This window comes from Anser cygnoides, chromosome 4 (assembly GCF_040182565.1).
Source record: "Anser cygnoides isolate HZ-2024a breed goose chromosome 4, Taihu_goose_T2T_genome, whole genome shotgun sequence".
Taxonomy (NCBI): Eukaryota; Metazoa; Chordata; class Aves; order Anseriformes; family Anatidae; genus Anser; species Anser cygnoides.
The window spans coordinates 12,244,972-12,269,643 of record NC_089876.1 but is presented as its reverse complement, the minus strand read 5'-3'; the positions used below and the strand labels follow the sequence as shown (position 1 = coordinate 12,269,643).

At 39.2% G+C, this 24,672-nt stretch overlaps 1 protein-coding gene across 4 annotated transcripts in view; it reads left to right on the top strand.

The window, feature by feature from the left end:
• Window positions 1-24,672, top strand: part of TBC1D14 (TBC1 domain family member 14) — a 70,241-nt gene that overhangs the window by 26,329 nt on the left and 19,240 nt on the right. For 3 of the 4 annotated variants that reach the window (XM_066995628.1, XM_066995627.1, XM_048047646.2), the window contains exons 4-11: window positions 11,344-11,462; window positions 13,456-13,538; window positions 15,237-15,354; window positions 16,938-17,044; window positions 17,948-18,028; window positions 19,278-19,372; window positions 20,414-20,485; window positions 21,875-22,003. In XM_066995628.1, the coding sequence (XP_066851729.1) occupies window positions 11,344-11,462; window positions 13,456-13,538; window positions 15,237-15,354; window positions 16,938-17,044; window positions 17,948-18,028; window positions 19,278-19,372; window positions 20,414-20,485; window positions 21,875-22,003 (804 nt within the window). Of the gene's footprint in view, window positions 1-7,424; window positions 7,578-11,343; window positions 11,463-13,455; window positions 13,539-15,236; window positions 15,355-16,937; window positions 17,045-17,947; window positions 18,029-19,277; window positions 19,373-20,413; window positions 20,486-21,874; window positions 22,004-24,672 lie in introns of those variants that run through there. The other variant, XM_048047652.2, reaches the window with a different exon arrangement.

The window sequence follows — 24,672 nt, the reverse complement described above, 5'->3', positions numbered from 1 at the left end:
TTTTGGTCATTCCTGTGTTGTTTTTTTCTTTCTGTGGAAAAAAAAGTCTGGTTCTTGGTTCTTCTTTGGTACTAGTAATGACATTTCCCAAGTGGAATGTCTTCAACTGGAGATGCAACAGACTTTCCTCTAAGAGTGATGTACTAAAAGAGAATAAATCCACATGATTTACCAACTGTGTTTTCCTGTAATTAGATTGTGACTATAAGTAGGATCAATATTCCTGTCAATTAAAATCTGTTGTACTGAAGAGGCTCACTATGCAGTATAAGATAAAGTGAAAATGAGCTGGTGAAATAGCTAAATACAGCTCTTGGTGTGTAGGTGATTTTATATTTATATATATATATATATATATATAGTTATATATATATATATATACACTATATATCACTATATATATACACTATATATATAATATATATATATAATATATATATATATAATATATATATTTATATATAAATTGATGGGGTGAATAGTTAAACTTGTAACAGTACTGGAGGAAAAACTTCCGTGAACTGATTTGGGTCAGGTATCATTTAAGTCGATCTTGTTTTGCTTTTTTTTTTTTTTTAAAGGTATGGTCCTAACTGATGTTAACTTTTCTCAGTCAGTTTTTTGGCTTTGACCTATTAGGCGGAAAAGAGCTGCAGAGCAATGGCACCTAGCAGGAATTACTGGAAGGAATTACTGCAATCCGTGCTTTAGCCAGACAGAGGCAGTCAGAGCTCCTGTTGACAGTAGCATGCTTTATCCAGACAAAACAAAAGAAAGAAACAAAACAAACCCACCAGAGAAGAGTGCAGAGGGCACTGGCTCGTGATGTGTGGAGGTTCTCGTGCAGCTCTCGTGCAGGAGTGTTCCAGATGCGTGCAGTGCCATGTGCTAGCTGCCATCACGTGCTCAGCTTCCTCTTGCCCTCTGCTGATGGGTGACAGTTGTCTAAAAATACCGAACTTTTCTGAATGTTTATCTTAACATCTTTTCCCTGTACACAGATGGTTTGTTCAGGGCCTTTAGAACAGGAAGTGGTTGGCTCAAGCTGGCTGCTGATTCCTGCAGGAGCTAGATTACGGCTTTGGATAGAGCATGGTCTTCTGCTCATACTGAGTTTGTCTGGGGAGGGATCACTGGAGAAATCATTGGGACTGATGGCTGTAGCTGTTAGTGGTGCAGGGCTTGCATTTAGACTCGCTTCACACTTTAAAACACTCTTTTCTACAAACTGCCTAGTGCATTTTTTCCTGTTCCACGGTAGAAGTCCAAGAGTGTGAGTGACTCACTTCCTGTGTGCTCCTCTGGGCTCGTTCCTACTTGTCATCCGTCAGAAAGGCAGGATTTAGATCTGTCATGGTGTGACTGAGTTCCTTGTTTTTTTAAAACAAGGAAACAAATACAATTGTATTGGAAGAAGGCATAGCTCTCCTTGTTAGTCTGAAACTAACCTGTGCTCGCTCTTGTTGCAGTCTCAAGAAATAAAGGTGTAACTCTGATTTTCCTGCTAAAGGATTATACCACAAAACTTGCAAGCTGCCTTAACGCAGTGCTATTTTATGTCTTTCTTTCTGATTAAAATCAGAATGTTTTGAAATAATTTTAATCATATGTAAAGGGAATCTAATTTTTGTGGAATTAAATAAAAATAAGTAAAGGGAGCCCTTAGCTGTATTTCTGTACAAAGAGTGTGTTGCTCTTGTCCTGACTTGAAAATTACCTGCCTCAAACAAATCTAATATTAAACAGAGTAATAGCTTCCATCCATAGTAAATGAAAGGGTAATTTAATCCTACAGAAGAATGATTGTTCCTGAGTATTTTAATAATAAAAGAACGTAACATGACCTACCCTAGTATCATAATCTAGCAAACAGTCTAGCTGCCAAAGTGCTTCTTTTGATGCTCCTGGAACCTCCTCCCTTACGTTGTGGAAATGTAAAAGGACAGAATATTTGTTAAGAGCATGAGGCTAATAGAAAATAATAGGCCTTGAGTATCAGTTGAACGGTTATGACAAGATCCAAAGTGTTTTTTGAAAGAAAAGTTTTTTTTTTTTCCTTTGCAGTTTTAAAAGATTTATTTTAGTTTTATCAGTATCTAGAGTTCCTTAGAAACTGTATTGGTCAAAAGCCCTGGAAGCTTGAGGGATCCTAAATAAGTGTAACGTGGTCTTTGAGGATATGTATTGGAATAAAGATACTGAAGAGACAGAAGTATAAGCTTTGTTGGTTATTGCAGTGGAAATGCCTGCTGCTAATCTCTACCAAAAGGTCTATTTTAATGCTAGTGTTGAGTTTTAAGGGAAATACAGTAAGTTTTAAATTGTCCTGCGAGATCATAAAGTTTGTCTTATTTGAAACAGTTATTTTGCAGCCCAAATTGATGCTTAGCAGTAGATGGGGTAAATTCACATGGCACAAGATTGTTTTTAAATGGGAGAAGCATTTCGTGGAAAAATGCTTTCCTGTTGAAGATGAAGTACGTAGCTCTTTGTAGCTTTCAGAAAGCGTGCTACACAGGTGGAAGTTCATTCTCATTTGTTATTAAATGAGAATCCAACATGTAGCTGGCATTTGTGAGTCTGATAGTGCTTAAACACCTACCTCTTCGTGTAACCAGTAAGGTTTTTTTTCAGCATAGTAACCTTGGAACGAAAGTAGAATTATGTAAAGGAAGAGCCTGGAAATACTGGCACGTTTTTGAACATTGCATCACAGATGCATTTGGCAAGACATGACTGTGAAGCAAAGTTGGAGATAAACCCTTAAAAGCAGGTGTGTTAGCCTCTAAATATTGTGGGAAAACTGTCTGTCCTAACAGGAGACTGGAACTTGCATTGCTACAATGTAAAATTAATTGGGAAAGCTTTGGTGGACTTCAATATGTCCCAAGAAACCTAATCCAAAGGTTTTCTTTGTTTCTGTTCCCGTTTATACATTTCAAGCTTCATCTAAAATTAAAGAATGGGGGTGGGGAGAAATGAAGGTTTTGAAAAGTTTAAGTCTTTCCATGCTCACCAGCAAAAACACATACAGCTGATGTTCTTTGGCTGTGCAAAGTGAATGGAGATACTGTATGGGTGTTAGTGGAAACCTGGAAGGTACAGATGTCAGGATTTAAAAACAAACAAAAACAAAGATACTTTTTCCTTAAGTGTCTTTCTGAAGGAAGATTGGGAAAATATTTCCTCAAATTTTATGTTCTTATTCTCCCCCTCTCTCTCAGAGGACACTTGATCTAATTTTTTCTATGTTATTCTGTTACATGTATTTTGTACCTCTTAGTAACTTCCACATCAGAATTTCGTTTTGCTGTGTAGTGAAGCTCTCTTTAGCATGACAAGGTTCAGTGGAAATAGTCATGAATACTGAAGCCTCCAAATAGCCATCGATTTAAGCTAGGTTATGAAGATATGTTGCCTTCCTTCATGTACTTTATTTATATTAGGGTGTACCCTTAAAAATCTCTTCTCCTCAAAACTGAACCTTAAGTTATAAAAAAAAAAAAATAAAAAAATCAGGAAAACTTACATGTTGATATTTTCTGTAGAATTAAATAAAGAAGGTGCAGGAGTCTTCCAATCCAAATGGATGATGAAAGATATTGTGAAGCATGCCATCAATGTGAGAAAAGAAGCTTTTATTAAGCATGTAAGAAATTGGTACCAGGAACTGCTTCAAGGGTAGTTTCAGGGATTAGATAGCAAGGATGTACAAAAACCACTTGAAGTGGCTTTAGTGTTTTGCTTTTCTGCCCTTTTTTAAGGGCAGGCAAGTATAAAACTCAGAAAGGTCAGAGATACATAGAAATGGACAAATCCTGGTGAGGAGGCGGTATAGAAATTAGTGAGGGGATTTAAAAAGAGGGGCAGGGAGTATGATTAAAAGTATAAAGTGAAGTGCCACTTTCACACTAATCTGGTGTATATACTGAAGTCATACACCGAAATAGGACCTGCACATACTCACCTACATAGACAGCTGGTTGTGAGGATAAATAGTAATTGCATGCTGATGTGGGTATCTGAACATTGTAACCATGTGAGTTGCTGTGCATTACAAAGTAGATGGCATTCTTGGGTCACTTTTATGCTGCCTTGAAGACTGAGGCCCTATTTGAGGCCGTATTAGAGAACTTGCAGAATAAAATGTCATACTCCTGTGACTCCTTTCCTATATCCTAGAGTTAACCTGGTGTTTTGGCCATTTCAGAGTTGTCAGCATAAAAATGACACAGCTTGAAGAATACCTTTTTTTTTCCTGTTATTTGCCCAGATAGTTCCTAAATAGTCACACTGAAGAGTGTGTAATTTGAAACGAGATAGGAAAGATAAGTTTTCTTCTGCAACACCAGCACATCAGCGCTAATGTGAAATGTCAGAGGAAAAAGTTGCTGAGAGATGACTGGCAAGGGCATGGTGCTGAGGCTATACAGAAAATTGAGCTGGAGAGATTAGTGAGCAGACATAGTTTATGTGAAATTATAGTTTTACATAAGTTCCATATTCAGTGTAATCCCAATCCCTAGAAGTGAAATTTAAGGGATATACTAAAAAGAGGTGCTGGTAGTGTTTTATTTTGGCAGCTGTTCATCAAAAAAAAACAAAACAAAAAAACCACTTAGCTTGTGTTCTCTTGCTCAAGCGTTTATCAGATGCTTGCTCTGCTGGAAGACCTTCTAGTAGATGTTTCCACTTGTTTGATACTGTAGTGTATCAGATGATATCAGTATGCAGGGAAACTGTGCACGTTCGTGTATGCAAATTAAGTTACATCCTTTTCAACGTTCTAAGTACTAGGGGTTTTTTGGTTACTGTGACTCATATTGGAGTCACTTGTAAGAGTATGCCTCACAATCTGATTACAGATACCGCATTTGACAATAAGGAGCTGTTGTTAAACCACACGGTTTGTAGGTATGCTTTGTCTCTTCTAGATAGTCCTTTGCTTATAGGTAACATTGTTCTAGATTCCTTCCCCTTTTTTTATTACAAGGCATGTGACTCTGTATGATCAAAAAAGTACTTATTCACATTTAGCACAAATTAAATGTGAACCCTGAGGGTGAAAACCATCTGATACATATAACGTGTTGCATGATTAGATGTTACAGACTCCAAAACAGTGAACTGTTATTCTTTCTTGGAAGACCTAAATTGGCCTGTCTAGGCTTAAGTTTTAAGCGTTCTTTAACCCAATGCGTCTGTTGCTCAAAATATGATACTATAAAAATACATACACACAAAAATTGTTGAAGTGGTCCAGTGGATGGAGCTCGGGACTGCAGTGTAGGGCATGTAGCTTCTAGTTCTCTCTACTGTTAACCTGTTGGAAGATGTGTGCACTACTTTATTCATTTAACTTCAGTGTGATTTTGTGGGACTAAAGCTGCAAGCCCAAATTCCCTATCATCTGTAGTAAGCAGAGAGAAGCTTTTCAGGGGATAAGGGGGTAATTTCAGAGCACTTGAAATGATGCCTAAAAATAGGTAGTGTGAGCTTCTCCTCATGTGAACTGGCTGTAGTTTCTTACCCTTACTTTGCTTAAGCATTCCTTATTTGTTATGTATAGAAGAAAATACTGTGGTACTAAAGATGAGAAGGATGTCCTGGTAGAAAATCAAGCTTCATGGACATAATGCTATTTCAGTCAAGTTCCATCATCATACTGCTATCTTCTGCTCCGGTATTATTTCTATAAATTAAGAGGATTAAAAATGTGTACAGATAGGTAAAGCAAGTAGACCTGATGGCTCTTGAACCATTAATCAATTGTACAACTTGTCAGATCATTTTGGCAAAGTCTGAAGTTTGGGTGTGCAACTTGGATATCTTGGTTTTTCAGACCCATAACTAATAAACTGATTGCATTTCAAACCAGTTCTGTACTCTTTTGGAGTTATATAAAAAGCTCTCATGTATATATATATCCTTTTAACATTAAACTTTCAAATAATTCCTTCATCTCAACAATCTGTATTCCTTCTCTTAAATTTTGAAGGATGTTCTCAATCTGATCTTTGCCTGAGGTGTTAGCGTCCTTAAGATCCCTTTGATTCCTGGAGTTGTATTACATACATAAGAGCCTCCATTAAAATGACCATTTTATGGTTTAGTATCATGTCAAGAATCAAATCTTAGTTTCCGGCCCCAAGATTGTCACAGTTTTCATGACATGCTGGTTTCAGCTGATCTTCTGAAAGAGGTCCTGTTGCTCACTCCTTTTCCTGGACAACATTTCTGTGTGTGCCAGTATGCAGTTACGTTTGCCCCACAGCAACCCAGACCCAGAATTTACTAGAGTAGCCAAACTAATCCAACAAAAGATTGTTTTAGCAATGTAATTTCCCCAATTCAGTTTAGTGTGCCATTGCACAGCTACCTATAGTGGCACAAAGAGACGGTGTCAGAGGCCAAAAGGGCAGGGGAGGGCAGTTATGTGCTTGCTGGGTGTGGACCAGCTTGGATCGATCTGGTAAACCACGCTGTAAGTAAAAGGCAAGAGACTGCAGATGGGCGTGCAGTAGAAAGCTGTGAAGCAACAGATGGGGAATGCTGAAGTGGTATTTTGGTAGCAATCACACTCAAAAGCCAGGAAAAAAACAATTTTCTGTTTGCTTGTGCAATCCTGGTCTGCTTCCTATCATGTAAACTGAAAGAGGCAGGAATTCCAGTGGAAAATGCATCATGTAATTAAAGCTTGTGCATAAGTTGTTTGAGTAGCCTCAGGTACTCTTTTAATGGTGGCAGCCTAAAAATAGAGACTGCTCCCGAACATCAGTGTCATCTGTGGTAACTGATAGAGTTAGAGCGTACTTTGTTTTCCACCATACAGAAGTGCCTTCCAATCTCACCAGGCTTCACTTTCTCCCTCTCTCTCTCTCTCTCTCTATATATATATATATATATATATAATTTTTTTTTTTTTGGAAAGCAGAGCTGTTGGAGCTCCTCTTCTTGTGGACTGACAGATGGCTATTTCCTTGGTCTAAAAGATCTGCGGTATTGATCCATTTTCAGCATGTGAGAAGACAAGGATTTACCACAGGAATAGTGTTGGTAGTACGTTACGGTACTTCTCATCATCTGAAGTTGTTTCTCTTTTAATAGTTTTAACTTTACACAAATGCCTTCTGATAGGGTTGACAATTTAGTGCTTCAGCTCGCTTGGGACAAAAAGCATTAGCGCTTGGGGCCGCAGTGCTTTCCAGGAGCTGCCCAGCCCTTGTGGTACTTGGTGCTCTGACACCCTTGTGGTACCGACACAAATGCCGGTGGCAGGAACGAAGCCGAGGTTCCTCAGACGGGGCGTTGTTGGGGCAGTACTGGGGTATTATTACTGCTGCCTGCACGAATTAGAGGACGAGGCTTTTACGAGCTGAGGTGCCCGTCAGCTCCGCGTCCCCGCGGTGCAGGCCTCGCCGGGCGAGGCGGAGCGAAGCGCTGGGGCTCGGGGCGGAGCGGGGCGGCCCACGGGGCCGTGCGGGCCCGGGCGGCGCCGCGGCGGGGAGCCAGGCCCGCGGAGCGCCCCGGGCATGGGGCTGCGGCGGCGCTGCCGGTGAAGGAGGGCGGCTTTCATGGTGAGCGGGGCCGGGGGGCTGCGATCGGTAAATACGCGGCTGCCAGCGCCGGGGAACCGGCTGCCACCCCCACACACCCCGCGCTGGTGGAGGCGGCGAGCCCCGGCGCCGGGCTGCGCCCCTCCGGCCTCAGCGCCCCGCTCGCCCCGTGCCCTGCAGCCCAAAGGCGGCCACGGAGCGGGGGGACCGCGGCCGAGCAGGCCGAGCGCGGCGGGGCCCGGCCCGGCGGGGGTTGCCCGGCTTCTGCCTCCCGGGGACCCGCGGCGGGCACCGACATGGCGGGGCCGGCGTCCCGGCGCCGGGGCCGGTCGGTGCCGAGGAGGCTTGGCGAGACGCGGGGGTTTCGCTGGGGTTTTGCTCGTAGCGGGGCTTCTGCCCGCTGGGAGAGCCCCCAGAGCCCGGCTGCGGGGGGAGCAGGCCTGGGAGAAAGCGGGAGGCAAGCCCCGGTGAGCCCGGAGGTAAGGATGTGCTCCGCATCGGAGGTGAGCGCTTCTTCCTGAACGGAGCCTGAAGTTGATTTAGGTAAGCAAGCCCTAGTTGCAGTCCAGGATTTAAATATATGCTGTGTTGTTCGTCACTGTAGGGGATTCGAGTCTGCTTTAAAAACAAAAAGCTTAAAATGAGCTATTGTGTGCCTATTGCAGTATGCCGATACGTGCAAATACTTCTGCTTGCTCCATCAGCAGATACTTGCGAGTTAGTGGAGGCTTCAGTCCCTTTCATTGCTGTATCACACAATGCTACGTTCAAATTTGCATTCTCTTCTTACCGAAATAAAGATCATTTTGAAGTGCTTTTGTTCCCTATGACTCTTTTTTTTTTTCCCCTTCCTAATTCATACGCAGCCTTGTCACCAATCTGTCACCAAAGGACATTTTTATTATGTTTGGCTACTACTGAAAATACTACAAAGGACTCATACTGCTAATCTGATAAAACGTGCCACTCCCATTTTGTGTGCCGGTCTGGCTGCTTTGCTGTAGGGTGATGCTGAGTAAAGCGCATCAGTGAATACTTGCTGAAACGCGGGGTTGGCTTCTGTGACTTTAAGAGGTTTGGATAACTGCACTAATACCTCATTGTTGTAACTGGCCGCCCATGCTCTGAAATATTCTAAAATAAAACATTCTTTAGTCAAGAAATTCCTGAAGGGATGATATTGTGCCATAGTGCTGGGTTGGAAAAGTTTGTGCTTAGGCGAATGAGATTTCCAAATAAATTCTACTGAATGAGATAAAATCCCTGTTGCAGCCCAGGGTGTACAGTTTTTTTGCACCTTCCAAAAGCAGTTTTGCTCTGTAGTTGGCTTTCAGGGAAGGAAGACCCCAAAAATAATTTTTGTAAGCAAAAATCAAGCAGCTTTTGTGGAACTTCTGTAATAAGCGTTGGGTGCTTGTGCTTTAATGTCAAGCTCAGCAATGCTCTAAGGTGATCTATATGTGATGATTTCTGCGTAGTTGCAGTTTCTTGTGGATGTCAGCTGGTTTTTCTGTCACTGGTAGTATCTCAAAGGAGTAAAACCATTAGATTTAGGAACAAGGTTCACCTCATCTGGGGAAGCAGTAATGTAGGTTAATATTTGACTAGGTTAATTTGTGAAAAATAGCTACATCCTAATAGAAACTAGGAGAAAAAATAGGCATTTACTTCGTTTCTATAAGTGCAGTGGATGTGCTCTGTGGTTCGTGGGGCAGCAGAGGCACGTAATGAGGGCACACTCATGAGCTGGTCACCATCAGCTGCCTTCAAGGAGCTCTTAATGTAGGAGCCGCGTCTTAGCGTTCTGAACATGCTGTCTGTCGCAGTACCTTTTCTACTATATCTCTTTGCTTATTTTCTCAATAGATTTTTTTTTAATAGCTTCATCAGTATGAACTCTCTCCCTTTGATGGCCAAAGCTAAGCACTATTCGGTAGTTTAAATACATTTTTCTTGGTTCTTTTCCTTGTTTTCAAGCTGATGTCATGCATTAACTGGTATTAATGAGGCAGGCATTCCAAATTCATGACAATGTTTCCCGTCACAGCAATGCAGGCATCACAGGATTGATTGCCGGGACAGTACCCTGTTAGCAAACAAGGGAAAAGAGAGTTCCTGTGTCCCAGGAGCTTCACACAACTGCTCCTTTGAATCCCCCAGAACTAGCTTGAACTAGAATTGAATGGGACAGCATTAACATGGAATAACTTGAGTGGCTCTGCATTTATGTGTGTGTTCTTTGTGTGTCCTTTAAGGAGGAGAAGACCTTTATGTTAGTGGTAGGCATCCTGTTTTGGTTTGAGTGATCCAGGCTGTTCTGGTTTTGTTAGCGGGTTGGATCTTTTGCTCAAGGAATTTTTTTAATTTTTATTTTTTTATATAATTGGCAGGTTAGGTTGACAAAGAAATCAGTACAAAGAATCAGTACTGTTTGAGGAACTGTTTGTGCTAACAGGAAAAAGGGGAGGAAGAGACCGTGTTTGGGACACTGTGCTTAGCGCTCAGTCGCAATGCTGAGTTTTCAGAGTACTGTGCATGTGGTTTTTTATGTAATGAATATGGTATAAACAAGCTATACAGCAAAGCAGGTGCTTTTTGGAAGTGGTAGAACTAATGATAAAGTTTAACGTATCTATAATATGCATGTTGTTTTTCTGTAGGACTCTTTGACCATGTTTGTTCCTGTACTTAGCGTTTGCTGTAGTATTTCACACTTTGGGGTAGAAGGGAGCTGTGTAAAGGTTGTTTCACCCCAATAGGTCATGGTTTTTGTGTGTTTTCTTCCAAAACAGTGTTTGCAGGAAAAAATTGTGTAGTATGTGTTACTCTAGTCCTCAAACGTAGATCACAGTGACGTTAATTCAAGGCGGAGGGACCTCTGGGGGGTCTGAGGGGCCTCTCAGACCAGAGTCTGCTTAGATGGGGACCCCGGGGCCCTCATCCACCTGAGTTTTGAATGCCTTCTGGGTTGGAGGTTCTACCTCACTTCTGGGAACTTGTAGCAGTTTCTGTCTGTTGTCTTCATGTTGTAAATACAAACAGCTCAGAGACCTTGTAGCCTCTTTACCACCCTGCTGTTTCTGCCTGGAAATCCCTGTGAAGAAGCCTTCTCTGAAGGCTGCACCAGGCCAGTTCCCTCAGCTTCAGTTCAGGTGTCCTTTGCTCCAGACCTGGCATCGGGGTGCCTCTTTGCTAGACTTGCTCTGGTGTGCCAGTGTCTGTATTATAAACACAAGTTAGTGTTATGCTCTGTTACGATTTAGGGTTGTCATACTTCAGGGCATTATAAGAAGGGGAGAGGGCTCTTTTTAACCATAATTTTAACCCTTTTTTGCTGTCACTGAACTTTTGCATCTGAAAATAGCATGGGTAGGAGAAATCTTAAAGTGAGACTTTAAAACTCTGGAAGTTTTTGGCTTCAATTTCAAAACCATGTAAATAAAAATGTTTTAGATAGGTCTTATTTTATACCTCAGATGGTTCGTGCTATTTCAAAAGCTCATACTTAGCAGCATTTTATTAGTGCAGGCTTCCATCCAGAGAAATGTAAGATGCTTGTACGAACAGAAGTAATGAAAGAAAACATGGAAACTCATTCCTGAACTTAAATTTTACCATTGTTTTCAGTTCTGAGTTGATGCTAGCTGAAGAGCTTAAACGGGACTGCAGTTGGGCAGAAATCTGAAAGCAATATCTTGATGACTTTTATAGACCCTGTTTAAATTCTCCTGCGCATCATCTTGGTGTTCTCCACTCTTGTAACTTGTCTTCTATTTTGCTTCTGTAGGAATATGAAGAAAAAACTGGTCGAGCTCACAGACCACTCTCTCCTAAGCAGAATGTGAGGAAGAATCTTGATTTTGAACCACTCTCCACTACAGCACTTATTTTAGAGGACAGACCAGCGTAAGTTTTGAGAAGTACCTCAGTGAGGGTCCCTTTAAAATGAGGCTAGCAAAGCGTTTCTTACAGTATTCGTTCACTCTAATTTAAACAGGTGGTTTTAATTTTAAAGAATATATTTTTTTCAGGCTAGTGAGTATGCAAGTGGAGTAATTATGAGGAAAATTATTCAAACAAAAGTAGTGTTATAGTAAAAGATACGGCATTTAGTGGAAGATGGTAATTAGGAGAGCAGAGCTTTAGTTTCGAGTAATTCTAGCTTCTGAACATGAGTAAGGGATTTTTATTTTCCCTGAGAGAACATAAAGATAAAAATGAAGCTGGTATATGCTAAAGAAATTTAGAAGCAAGGATATGGTGTCCTGTTTGCACAAAGAAAGACCAAACCCGCATAAATAATGAAAGAATATAATGATTGTTCTGCAGTGGGATCAGCATCATGTTATAAGGGTTGTCAAGTACTTGAGAAGTTGCTTGCCTCTGTTACTGCAAAGAGATTCTTGCCTTTGCAGACCAGTCCCCAGAAGATTTATTTACCATGATTTACTCCCAAATTTCACAAGTTCAGTCATATTTAGACAATTCATGAATAATACACATTTTTACAGACATGGTGTCTGCATTTTTAATATTGCTGTGCGTTGGTACAAAGAACTGGCATAGCACAGGTCTATGCTTTCATCAACAAATGCGTATGAAGAATGCTCATATCAAACTAGTTTAGTTGTAGGGTCATTTAAGACACTTTTGTTAGCTGGTAAGCTGCATGCCAAGACTTCTTGGAACATCTAGAACAACCTAAGAGTGATTATTTGTTATAGCAGGTTTTCTTTGTATAAGTGGAAACAATATGTACTAGCTTACTTGTTTTATTTAAAACCTGTCTGTTAAAATCATTCTTTGTGTGAGATGCTTTGAGACATACAGTGTTCAGCTAGATTCAATTAATGCTACGTGACAGACAGGACAGCATTCAGATTCTGCTTTTTTTTTTTCCTAATGTTGTTAGGCTGAGGAACTTCTAGCAAAAAAAAGTTTTGAAAGATTCTAGACAGTTGAATCATTGTTCTTTTGTCTAGTGGGGGAAACTGTTCTCAGCAACAGTGCTGTCCTCTAATGAATCTGTCTAAAAAAAAATCTCTTTAAATTGTTTACTTAGTTTACATTTTTTTTTTTAACTGTTAGGATTTAAGTAATTTCTTGTTGATCTTCTGCAACAAAAAAATGTAAGATTTCCAAAAGAAATGCAGTGAGATATTTTGCAAAGTGGCTGCTTTTGGTTTCCTACTCACCTGTAGGGTTCAGGGAAAACTTCCAGGGAAAAATCAGTTAATATTATATGGTCTCTCTAGCTTTAACTGGAAAAGGTTGAATCTTAACAGAATCTTAACAGATACATCATCTCACATATGTGATGATGTCATTAAGAAATGGAGAATATACAGAATGACTCCAGCTCCACTTATTGCTGTATAAATGAGGGCAAGGAGCTAAACCTTCCGAAATAGGAAATGGGGTCTCTGAGATCAGAGAGGAAAAGGAAGCTGGTGTGGTGAGTCATTACTGCATGAGTAAAGAAAATTATGGATGTAGTTCTTAAGTGAGGTACACAGTGAGTGAATAAAGTTTCCTACTTTTATCTGTAGAGATCAGTTTAAAAATAAAACCACTAGCTTGATATGACTGTTTTCCCTTTATTTATGAAGATTAGTCTGTGGGTTCAGTTGGTTTAATAATAGAAATGCTGAAATTACCAAACAAAAGGAAATTGCTCAGCATATTTTGTGTATAAAAGGAGTCAGTTATAGCTGGTCAGTGTTCTTTCCTTTTCTTCTGCTGACTCTGGCAAAAAACATCTTTCCAAGAATCTGTTGGACTACTTTTTGATCAAATATTTTGACATGAGGTGGCATTATGCCTTTCTTTTAGAAGTGTCTAGAATTGTCTTTAGACAGGCATGCCAACTTTAAATACTGTGTTTTTTTTTTAATTTAAGGAACCTCCCAGCAAAACCAGCAGAAGAAGCTCAGAAACACAGACAGCAGTACGAAGAAATGGTGGTTCAAGCAAAAAAAAGAGGTGATGGAATTTCTTGTCTTCAGAAGAGAGCAGTAAAGTTGAGGGATATTTCTAAACCTGAAATACACTTGTGTCATTCAGTTTTTCTGTAATGTGAGAGATTTGCACCTCCCTGCAAAAGAGAATCAATCCAGGGAAGAGGGAAGGACAAAAGTAGTTTCATTAAAAAGCCCCACCTTCATCTGAAAAACATTCCAAGAATCTACCAGGAAAGAAATTTAAGAGTTTCTAACTCTGAAATAATTGAGTAGCATCCGTCTGTAGGTTTAAAAAACTACTAATATATTGAATTAGAATGTCAGTCAAATTAAGAATAGTTTTTTTAGAGAACTAAAACTTTTTGATAGTTTTGTGTCAGGAACAATTTGTTGAGGCTGTAGTACGTAATTACATACATTTTGCAGATAGGAATGTCATTATTTTATTTGATAATCCATCTCCCACTTCAAATTTACAGCTTTCCTAAGGTTCTTCTTATCTGTCATTGTTTACAGAAGTGTCTAAGTAACACTGTACTGTGCACATCAGGTGGAGCTGACAGTAGTGGTTTCCTGCAGGTATTTTTGACCATCTGGCTTTTCTAATAAAACCAAGCATTGCAGTAATGGGAAATTTGAACTCATGAAAGTTGTGTGCCCAGGGAGAGCTTCTGGAAATATTTTTTTTTGCAGCCGAACAAACCCCTGAGCCATATGAAACAGTGGGAAGATGATAGGAACTTAAAACTTCCTTGCTTTCTGCAGTTGACGTTTTAATAAAAATAGGCCATTTGAACATCATACGCCTACCAGGGAAATGCATCCTCCTCTGTTATGCGACTCCCATGTCAGTATATCCATTTAATGGTTAGTAGCCCAAAGAAGATTATCTGTTCTTTTGTTGCATATATGATAGATGGTTTGGAAAAAGTAATGCTCAGGTTAGGCATTGGGCCAAGTCTGTGTGCTGTCTGGATGGGAGTACGTCATTCTGCCCATGTAAATACCTAATAAAACATTTTCCCTACAGCCACTCCACAGATGAACAACTTGGCAGAGTAATGTGTTGTGTAGAGGTCAGAAAATCAAAGTGTGTAAGCACTGTTTTCATACAGAGACAAATGCAAGCCCCCATTTAGACAGACTTACAAAGAGCTGCTATCAAAGCTGAAAATATTAGGAGACAGTATGGTCCAGGCTTGGCTTCTGTTGGGTTTTAAGTGGACCCATCAGGTTGTATGTGTTTTTTCCAAAGTTCATGGTACATGGTGTTCTTCCATTAGTTCTCCTTGCCGCGTCAGTACTTTCCCATATTGTTGATCGTGTGTGCACATGCACGCACATTCTGTATTTCCACTGTGATGCTATAAAGAGTGTCTGCCTGCATTCGTTAAATTGCTTGCCTAACGAATTTGCTTGTGGGAAAAAAACAGTAACTGATGATTCAGGAAGAAATACTGAATGGTAATAGAAAAATGTAAAACATGTTTAAACTCAATATGACAAATGTAGGGTTTTATTCTGAAGGATTCCAGTATGTAGATTAGTGATGTAGGACACTGAGATTAACCATACACTAAAGTTTTAGAATTAGAACAGTCTGCTGTAAATTTGTGTGTATATAAGGTGATTGTACATGGCAATGTAGTCCTGTGTAGCTAACTCTGAAGTATTTGTTTCCTGGCTTTATTAAATTGAAAAGGAAATTGTTTTCCTGCAGAGCTTAAAGAAGCCCAGAAGAGAAAGAAACAACTGGAGGAACGCTGTAAGCTGGAGGACAGCATAGGCAATGCTGTTTTAACTTGGAACAATGAAATCTTGCCCAACTGGGAAACTATGTAAGACAGTATGTTATACTGAGTTTTAATTAAAGCTGTCAAGTCTGTCCTGAAAAGAAGTTACAAAGTTAACAAGTGTAATTTTAAATAGAGTTGGAAGCTTTTGTTTGAAAGTCACCTTTGGACAGCTACAAAGAAAATGAGCAACATGAGCTTCCTTATTTTGATACGGTGGCTAAAAGCGATGCAGTTCTAATTGCCATTACTCGTCTTTAATGGAGGTTGAGAGTATTCAGAAACCGACACACTGAGAAGTGGTCTGTGGTAGAAAATGTAAGAACAGAAAGTGTAATGCTTGAACACCATGCGTTTATCAGAAACGAGCTTTCCTTGACTACTTGAGCCTGATGTTTCAGTATCAGATGTGGATTGAAGTATGTGTACGGTATTATTAAGCGTCTAATTAGTGGCATACCTACAGAGATAATCAAGTGATGGAAAAGAAGAGTAGGGAAAAAGTTATTAAAAAAAGTTAATTACTAAAAGATTTTCTACTAAGACACAGCACATGCAACTGGAGAGCTATCTTCCTTCACTCTCCAGGTTTTTCATGGATTTTGCTATTTTGCTAGTTATCTCAAAAAAAAAAAAAAAAAGACAAAAGCAACAACAACTCCCCCCATCCCATGTGAGAAAAACCGACCCAGCAACTGAAAACTCCACATCTTTTATAACTGCAGTTTGCTTAATCGTGGGATTCAGTTGTCCTGAGAATGTGTTAAAAGTATTGATGGAATTCGTTGGAAAATTCAGTTGAACTGAAGCAGTAGATTACCTATAAGGAAACTGTAGATTAAATGCCTATTTGCTATTGGAAGACGCTTGTTGTTTTTATTGTAAAACTAAGTACACCTTTTCCTGTTACCAGTTTACAAATCCAGAAGTTACCCAGTGTATTCCATACTTTACATTTAATTCAGAGTCTGCTTTTAGGTAAATGGGTTACTGTGTTCTTTGTCACTCCCAGCAACTTTAATTGGCGCTTCAGTGATACCCTTTTCCTCCTTTGAGCTTCTCAGATCGGAAAATGTCAGCCCTAGCTATGTCAAAGCCTGTGTTCTGTTAAAGTGCCTCTCGTGCTCCCTCCTACTGTGGCATCTTGATATGTTTTGCTGGCAGGTTAGAGCTGCAAAGCAGAGTGGAAAACTGCACGTCTCATTTGCACGAGGGGGTGATGACTGAGGGAAGAGGATAGACCTCTGTACCTTGTTTCTGTATTTACTTTTACATGGAGGATTAAGTTTCTCCAGACTTAAGGGTATGCAGTGGCAGGGGTATGGATCTCTTTTTCGCTCATTTCTGTCCCTTACTATTCTGGCTTGGTCGTGTTGGTGGCAGATTGCAGTTACTGTGACTGTAGTGCTCCTGTCAAAATAAGTCATTGACTTCGGAAGGAATGAAGCTTTCCTTTACAGTTCAAAGCAAAATAGTACTAAAGAATCGATATACAAAGACCTTGTTTGACTTTTTGGGCCGTTGATATTCATTTTGGTCTGTATCCCTTCAGCCATGCTAGGAGGAGACATTGATGATTCATCTGACAATGAAATATTTCTTAGAAGAATACATTTTGTTTTAAACAGGTGTTGTTCCCGTAAAGTTCGAGAGTTGTGGTGGCAGGGCATTCCACCGAGCGTGAGAGGCAAAGTCTGGAGCTTGGCAATTGGCAACGAGTTAAACATCACCCATGGTGAGACTGTTGTTTTGCCCACGTTGTGCTGTCAAGAGAAGTAATAAGGGGATAGTCTCGTATTTACTATGATGTATCAGAACGTGATTTTTGAGTATGAGGTATTATTTAATTAGGTTTTATTGGTGGTGCTTTAACATGGTTTGTTCAAAAATACCGTATCTTTTAATCTTGTAGCTGTCATAGGACTGCTGCTGTGAATTGCTTATGATTATTACCATCTCTGTGTCTTGCTTTGATGTTAGGTGGAGATGGTTGGAATTAATGACTCAAGATTTTTTTTTCCTAATTTAGAATTGCTGTTCATTTTGTAATGGCTATGACTATGCATTCTTTTGAATTAGATCAAGACATTAGGCTTGTGTTGAGATTAAAAAAACCTCTGGGAAAATTTGTGCTTTTGTTTATGTGTATGTTTGTGAAAACAAATACTGTGCTGCTTTGGACTACAGAAAAACAGGTCTGAAAGAGCAATTAATTCCATTTGCTTCCAATTAATTATAATATGGAAATGCTGTGGACTGCCTGTACTCTTGCTGTATTGTGCTGCTTTTCTGTGTTTGTTTTAGTTACCGTAGCTTTAGTTCTTGCACTGAATTTGCTAGGCTTATCCTAGTTATCCATTCTGACTGTATCTTTGAATGTCAGAGCTTTGTAAGTGCTTGAACACAGAACGTAATTTGTGCCTAGATTGCCTTTACTTTTCTCTGGATCTTAAATTATAGGTCAGTAGAACAAGTCTTTCAGAACCATAATCTACTTAAAAATTCAATTAGTATGTTAGAGGTACTGCTGGTGGTAATGACTGGAGCAACATTGCTCATATGGTACGTGGTTAGAACCTGACAGTGGGCATGCGTGTATGCAAATAATAGCTTTGGTTTTCTGTTTTTCTTTTTCCAGAACTGTATGATATTTGCCTGGCTCGTGCCAAAGAGAAATGGCGATCACTTAGCACAGGAGGGGCTGAAGTAGAATGTGAAGGTATTTTTTTCGTGAATAATTTATGCTGTGTTACAAAATACAAGATTTGGTAAAATTGTTCCTTAAATAACAGATTTTAAACAAAAAAAATCATCTATAAAGATGAGTCTGGTAAAAAAGAAAGCTTATTGTGGAAGCAAAAAATAGCTGTATTCTTCTTAGTACACCACACTTGTTCATTTTTCTTTAAAAACTATCTCTAGGTAAAGTTCTGGTATTACTGATACTAATTTGTAGGAAAACTAGGAAGGTTTGGGGGCTTATAAACTGTATTGCAACACTAAAATATTTTGCTGCATCTGCAATTTTGGAATTGAAACTCAAATCGCAGTGGAAAGTTACAGTTTGGTCCCTTAGTGCAGCTTGGAGTCTGTCTCTTGGGCATGTTTCAGAGAGCAGCAATTTATTTTTGCACATGAAGTGGTTTGAGATTTACTAATTGATTAAAAGAGTTGTATTTTTTGAGTGAGTGTTAAACTGTATATGTAGATGCTTGAAATTTGCCTTTGGTGAGTAATTACACTCTGAGCAGAAAAAGGAGAACTGGTATTTATCAACAGAAAAAAATGTTTTTAATTGGAAACCCCCTGCTTTGTTCTTTTGAGATTTGGTTTCCTGCATCTTAAGTACAACAACATCTAGTACATTTCCAGCTTTATCTTGCACTTTATTTTCTGGGATGTATATCCTCCTGTGATCGTTATATGCTAATACTATTTGCAAGTAACAACTCTTGGTTTTTTTGATTCCTCATTGTGTAGCAGTAGGTAGGTCCTTAACATATTTAACCAGGACAGACAAAGTAGAAATGAAACTTTTGGATCTCTAATGCTTTAGAAATTTACTTTGTGTGAGATCCATGTCAGTTACGGAGTGTATTGTGATGACCGTGATCTTTAACAACACATACAAAGAGTAAATCAACATGATTTTGGAAAGAGAGCTGATAGTAATAAAGATAGGTGACATCCATCCTGTACTTCGGTAGATCTTGTCCCTCCCACCAGGACCTATCCACAGAGACAGCTACTTCAGAAACCATTGGGAAGCCTTGTTGAAGGCAAAGGGTCACAGGTCAACAGGCTTGCATATGTCTTTTGGCTTGTCAGAGGTTACCAGTGACATCCCTGGCCTGCCTTGCCTTCTGTCTGTCGCTTACGCTTTTCCCTCATTGCTTTATAGCATGGTGTGTGGGGAGAATAGCATGCAGTGACCCATGTAATAAATGCAGTAATTTTGGCTTTTGTAGATGCTGGATTTTCTACAGCTGACAGAGAAGCAAGTTTGGAGTTAATAAAACTGGATATCTCAAGAACGTTTCCTAATCTCTGTATATTCCAGCAGGTAAGTAATGTTAACTTTTATTATGAATACTCAGATAAATTAAGTTTACAAAATCTTGTTTGTCCCTGGGTTGAAACAGCCCACGATGATCAAATCTGAAGGAGCAGACATCTTGAGAGAACAAGTTCCTAGAGCTTTTGGAAGTTTAGAAGAGACTAAGGTACTCATTGGGAGGAAGGAAAAAAAACGATCTGCTGCCTTATCATCATGTCTTGATTCATCTAATCCAGTTCACGCTGGGTTCTGTCTAGGTGTCTAGGTTAGTGTTTCCAAGTCAGTGAACCAACACTGTTGGGTTGCAAATAAATGGTGAGTGAGAGAGAGCATAGCTCAAGCGAGCAAAATTTGGACATCTTTTTTTGTTGTTGTTCCATGAAAGGCCGATGTAAGTTGTGTGTTTTTGGTGTGCTTTAATAACTCATTTTAAGCAAATATTTTGTCGTTCTATACACAAATTTCAGCATGCTTATTAAAAAATGGAGGTTTTGATGAATCAGCATTCTTGGGTTGAAAACTTCTCCCTTTGGAAATTCTCAGTCAGTTATACTACTTGGTGCTTGACATGGCAGCTGTTTATAGTCTACAACATAAAATTGTTTTTGTCCATAGATGTCATGCTTGATACGATCTGTGGGTGTGTTACAGCATATTGTTGTTTTAACTGTTCTCTTCATGATTGCGTTCTGCCTCTAGTCTAATAGACAATTAAGTAGTTCTCATTAGTGTTCTGCTTTCTTGGCACAATTGTCGAAATGCTCCTAAGCTGTACTGAATCTCTTAGGCTTACGTTCCTCTTGTACGAGAATACAATGCGTAACTGATGTATTGAATGACCTGTGTGCATCTGTAACGTGATACAGACAGCTCTTTCCTGCTTGTAAAGCTAAAGATTTTTTTGAAGGAGTTGGGGGTGCTCAGAGCTGTAGAGGGAACCAACACGTCTTTAACCGAAAGTAATAGTTACTGTCTATAGCATTGAAGGGTTTTGAACGTGCATGTTTACATACTTAGACATATTGTCTTGTTTTTGTTCAATTTTAGGGTGGTCCTTACCATGACACATTGCACAGTATTTTAGGAGCCTATACTTGTTACAGACCTGATGTAGGCTATGTAAGTGAATCGTTCTTTCATCTGGGGTGGGGAGGAAGAACGAGGAGGAGGGAAGAGTGTGTTAATCAGCCCCTTGTAGACCAGCATTAAATTATTTTGTGAATAATTATGGGGTTTCTGTGTGCTTATATGCCAATACATGCTTGGGAGGTGTGTGTCATATATAATGGTTCTGCTGCTAAATTTAAACTTTTTAATAGGTTAAGTCATTGGAAAACTCAAAAGTACATATCTTTAGTGCTTGAAAATTGGTGTTGAAAGAGAAGATGTAGTTAAATTGGTCCTTTGAAGTACATACTGTTCTTAATGGCAGTGTTACTGAGGCTGTTCCTTTGAATTGTGTTTCTTACTCCTCTTGATACGCGTTTCTGTGCCTTAGTGTTGTGAGCTTCTGGAACTGCCTGTAAAGCAGCATCCATCACAGCCACATGAGCTTCCTCAAAGTATTCAAAGTAGTGATTATGAAGGGACCGAGTGGATTTCAGATACTTTATTTAGTCTGGGGGAGAAAAAAGCAAAACAAAACAACAACAGAAAAATACAGAGCAGGGATGTGTATAAGAGCTTGTTTATTTGGGAGCTATTGTTTTATAGAAGGCGAATGTAGAAAAATACCATTCCTGTTCTGTGCGCAGCACTGGCTATTTGGCAAAATCTGAACGTGACTGCCTGGAAACTAGAAAAAAAGCAGATGAGGTGGTGTGCTTCATTTGGCATGGAACCTGTTGTTGTGTTAGGAAGGAGCTCGTTCCTCAGGTTTGCAGGAAGGACTGTCACACCTTGGTCCATGTGACCCGGTGATGGCAGCACTACACCCTTTGGGTGGGTGAGTTTTGCCTAGATTCTGTGCCAATTCCATAATAAGCTTGTGGAAAAATGTAACAATATCATGAGTTTATGGGAAATGAAACATGCGCTTAACTTAAAATGCTGCTGGTTGTCAAATGAACCATTGCAGCTCTCCGTAACTGCCAGGCTGCTGATTGAAAAAGAAACATGGTTAGTCTCTAGTGTCCTAGTACAGCTTTTCACAGATCAAGGTGGATATGCCCCATTCCTATGAGAAGAGGGACCAGAAAAAAATCCTCATTCTGCTCTTCAGAAAGAGCTTTATTCTGCATAGTTGAGAGTGATGTCGTCCTGGCCTTTTTTAGGAATTTTACTTGGAATCTCTGAAAGGAGGCGAGATGGGGATCATTAGCTTCCGTGCTCTCAGCATTCAGTACCAAGTGGTTATGCAGGTTAAAAAAAACCTCCCTTTCTGAAAGTTTTGCAAAATTAAATAGCTCAGTGAGTGTGTTAAACCGTAGTGATTGCAATGACAAAATGGGGCAGTGTTCTCAAAAGAATACAGTTCTTGTTGAATGGAGATGCTTTTTCTTTTTTCAGGTACAGGGCATGTCATTCATAGCAGCAGTATTGATCTTGAACTTGGATACTGCAGATGCCTTCATTGCTTTTTCTAACCTTTTAAATAAACCCTGTCAGATGGCATTTTTCCGTGTGGACCATGGCCTTGTAAGTATGCAATAAAATGGTACTCTACATATTGTGGATATGTTTAAGTACAGTTTTTAAAAAACCATGACATCAGTAACCTGGAAAATAAGTCTGAATTTATTTTAAGGCAACATGCTTGATAAAAATTTTTAAAAAATAGCAGAGGCACACACGTGCACCCCCTCAAAACAAACAAACAAACCAAACTGGAACTAAAAACACCCCACCAAGCTTTTGAAGAGGCAGGTGAATGAAGTTGTTCAGCTGCTGAGTATTTTATGATGCTCAGAGAACAGTTATGAGAATATTATTGTAGGTGTTCTTAAATTTGAGCACTGTAGTTGAAAGCTGAAAACAGCTTAATAGTTTTAGAAGTGGTTTGAAGGTGCTTTTTGTACCAAACTAACACATTGCTTAAATAGGCTCCCAAAAGAGCTGGATTTCCCATCTCTTTACTCTGTAGCAGTTGTTTTCAAGATGGCATGGGGGAAATCAGATGAGCAGACAACCCTCTCCTCCCGTTTTCAATGAAAGTTGGGTGCCTCATTCACACTCTGTTGTCTGAAATTCTTTGTTAGCATGTATGCTGGGCTACTTGCGTACCACAGCAAAGTAAGACTCATCTCCTGAAATACATTTTTAATTTATTTTTAAAGTATTTTTCAAAAACTGGATGGCATTCTGTATTTCCTTTTCATTTATTTACCCATTAATGCTATAAAAATAGGACCAGCTTTCTCAAGGGTTTAAATGGGAGAAATAAAGCAGGGGAATGGATGACATCAACAGTGATCACCTGCATTGGTTAAACAGCGGGACGCTAGGGATCCTATTGGAATTTTCTGCTGGAAAAATGTGTGTAATTCCTTATTACAGCTTCTGAGTCTCATCAGTTGTAAATGCCTGTGGGACAGCTCAGACAGCATTGCTACAAGCAGTATCAGTCATCTCCATTACTACTGGTTGAAAAAGGAGGATGTGCTCATGCATGCAGTGTGTAAATATAGATCTTTTGAAGATGGTTTCAGAATTAAATTTGCTAGAATACGATGTTTATTAGCTGAAATGGTGTTTCTGGTTTCCCCTTGGATAGTGCCCTTTAGTTTTGTTAGCTTAGACAAGTAGAGGCTACGTGATAGAGGAATGCTTACAGAACAGGAGAGGTGGTGCTACGTGAAGGAGTATTAACATATTGTGAAATTGCAAAGCCATGATTCACACCGCAAGGAAAACTTTGTACCTAGTGGTGAGACAAAGTGAGATGTTTTTGTCTTCCTGTGGTTAATATTCTGATCTGTTGTGTATCCTGAACTTTTTTTGGTCAGTTTTACAGCTTAATGCTCAAATGCTAATTTGTCGTATATTGGTTTTACTTTTTCTAATTTATTTAAGAGGTACTTATGGAAATCATAGTAATTTATTCTGAATTCACTTCATTTATTTTCTTGGTTAAATTTTTATTACACAGGATTTTTTTTAATTACTACTAAGTAAATGTCTTACTGTATGTTGATTCGATCAAGATAAATACCTGAACTGCTACTGCATTTCTAATTGAGCTGCCTTCATTTCTATCAACAGATGTGATTGTGGCAGTTATGTGTAAAAATCCCTGCTTTAAAGTACTTCTGAAATGCTCTAGTAGGACTTCTTTTCATTGTGGTGTTGGCTCGTAAACAGAACATTTTGGAAGTAGGACTGTCTTACATTACCTACTTCCTTCTTTATGCTTATGAATCTCACACGATGCTTGGACTTTGTGTATTTAAAAATACATATTGGGAAGTTCTCAGTTGTAGAGTTCTTTAAAGTGGGTTTCTAGGTTTCTATTTTCCTGTTTACCGAGAAGCTTTTTCTGACTAACGGGTGGTTTAGAGATTTTACCTAGCTTTGTACAGCTATTTCTGTAGCCTGCCCATCTCAGATTGGCTTGAAAGTCAATTTTTTATGTGCTGCTATTAATGAAGGTAGTCTAGAATTTGTCACTACGTTTAGATGAGACAGGAAAACATTTCTATAAGGTTATCAAAAAACAGGTAAGCATCTGTCATCCTTTTAAAGGATTTCACACAAAAGGCTTCTCTTTTACTGCCACGGTGTATTGGGGAAAAGCATGCTGGTACAACTTGTACTTCAGAGATACCACAACCATTCTTTATTGCGTTCTTTATTTACAAGAGATTGTAATTAAAAATACTGAGTCATTCAAGAACTTTGTTAAACTTTTCTTCCTGTAGGAGTAAGAGGATTAGGGTGGAAAAGTTAAAAAAGACTTTTGTTGTTAACTTAGTTGGATAGGAATATTTTCTTTTTGCATGCCCTCTGTTTCTATTTTGTCCTAAATATTCAAATTTTTAAAATAACATTCATGTTTTCATGGTAAAAGCAATACAATTAAGGGGATAAGGTATCAGATGGGGGTTGGAATCTGTTTCTCTTGCATAAGTGTTCTGTCCTGATCTTCAGCTTTTCTGTTCTATTTACGATAAAAATAATTATCTCATTTTTAAAATGTGTTATACAATAGAAGCTTTGGTATTAGACTGTGATTTCTGATTGGAGCCAAATGGACTCATCACTCTTGCTATGGACTATTGAATTATTTTAGTTTTGTATTTCATTTTGTAATCCATTGGGTCTTGGATGTTGTTCAGTGTAACATTAGGTTACTGCCACAAACATAAAGC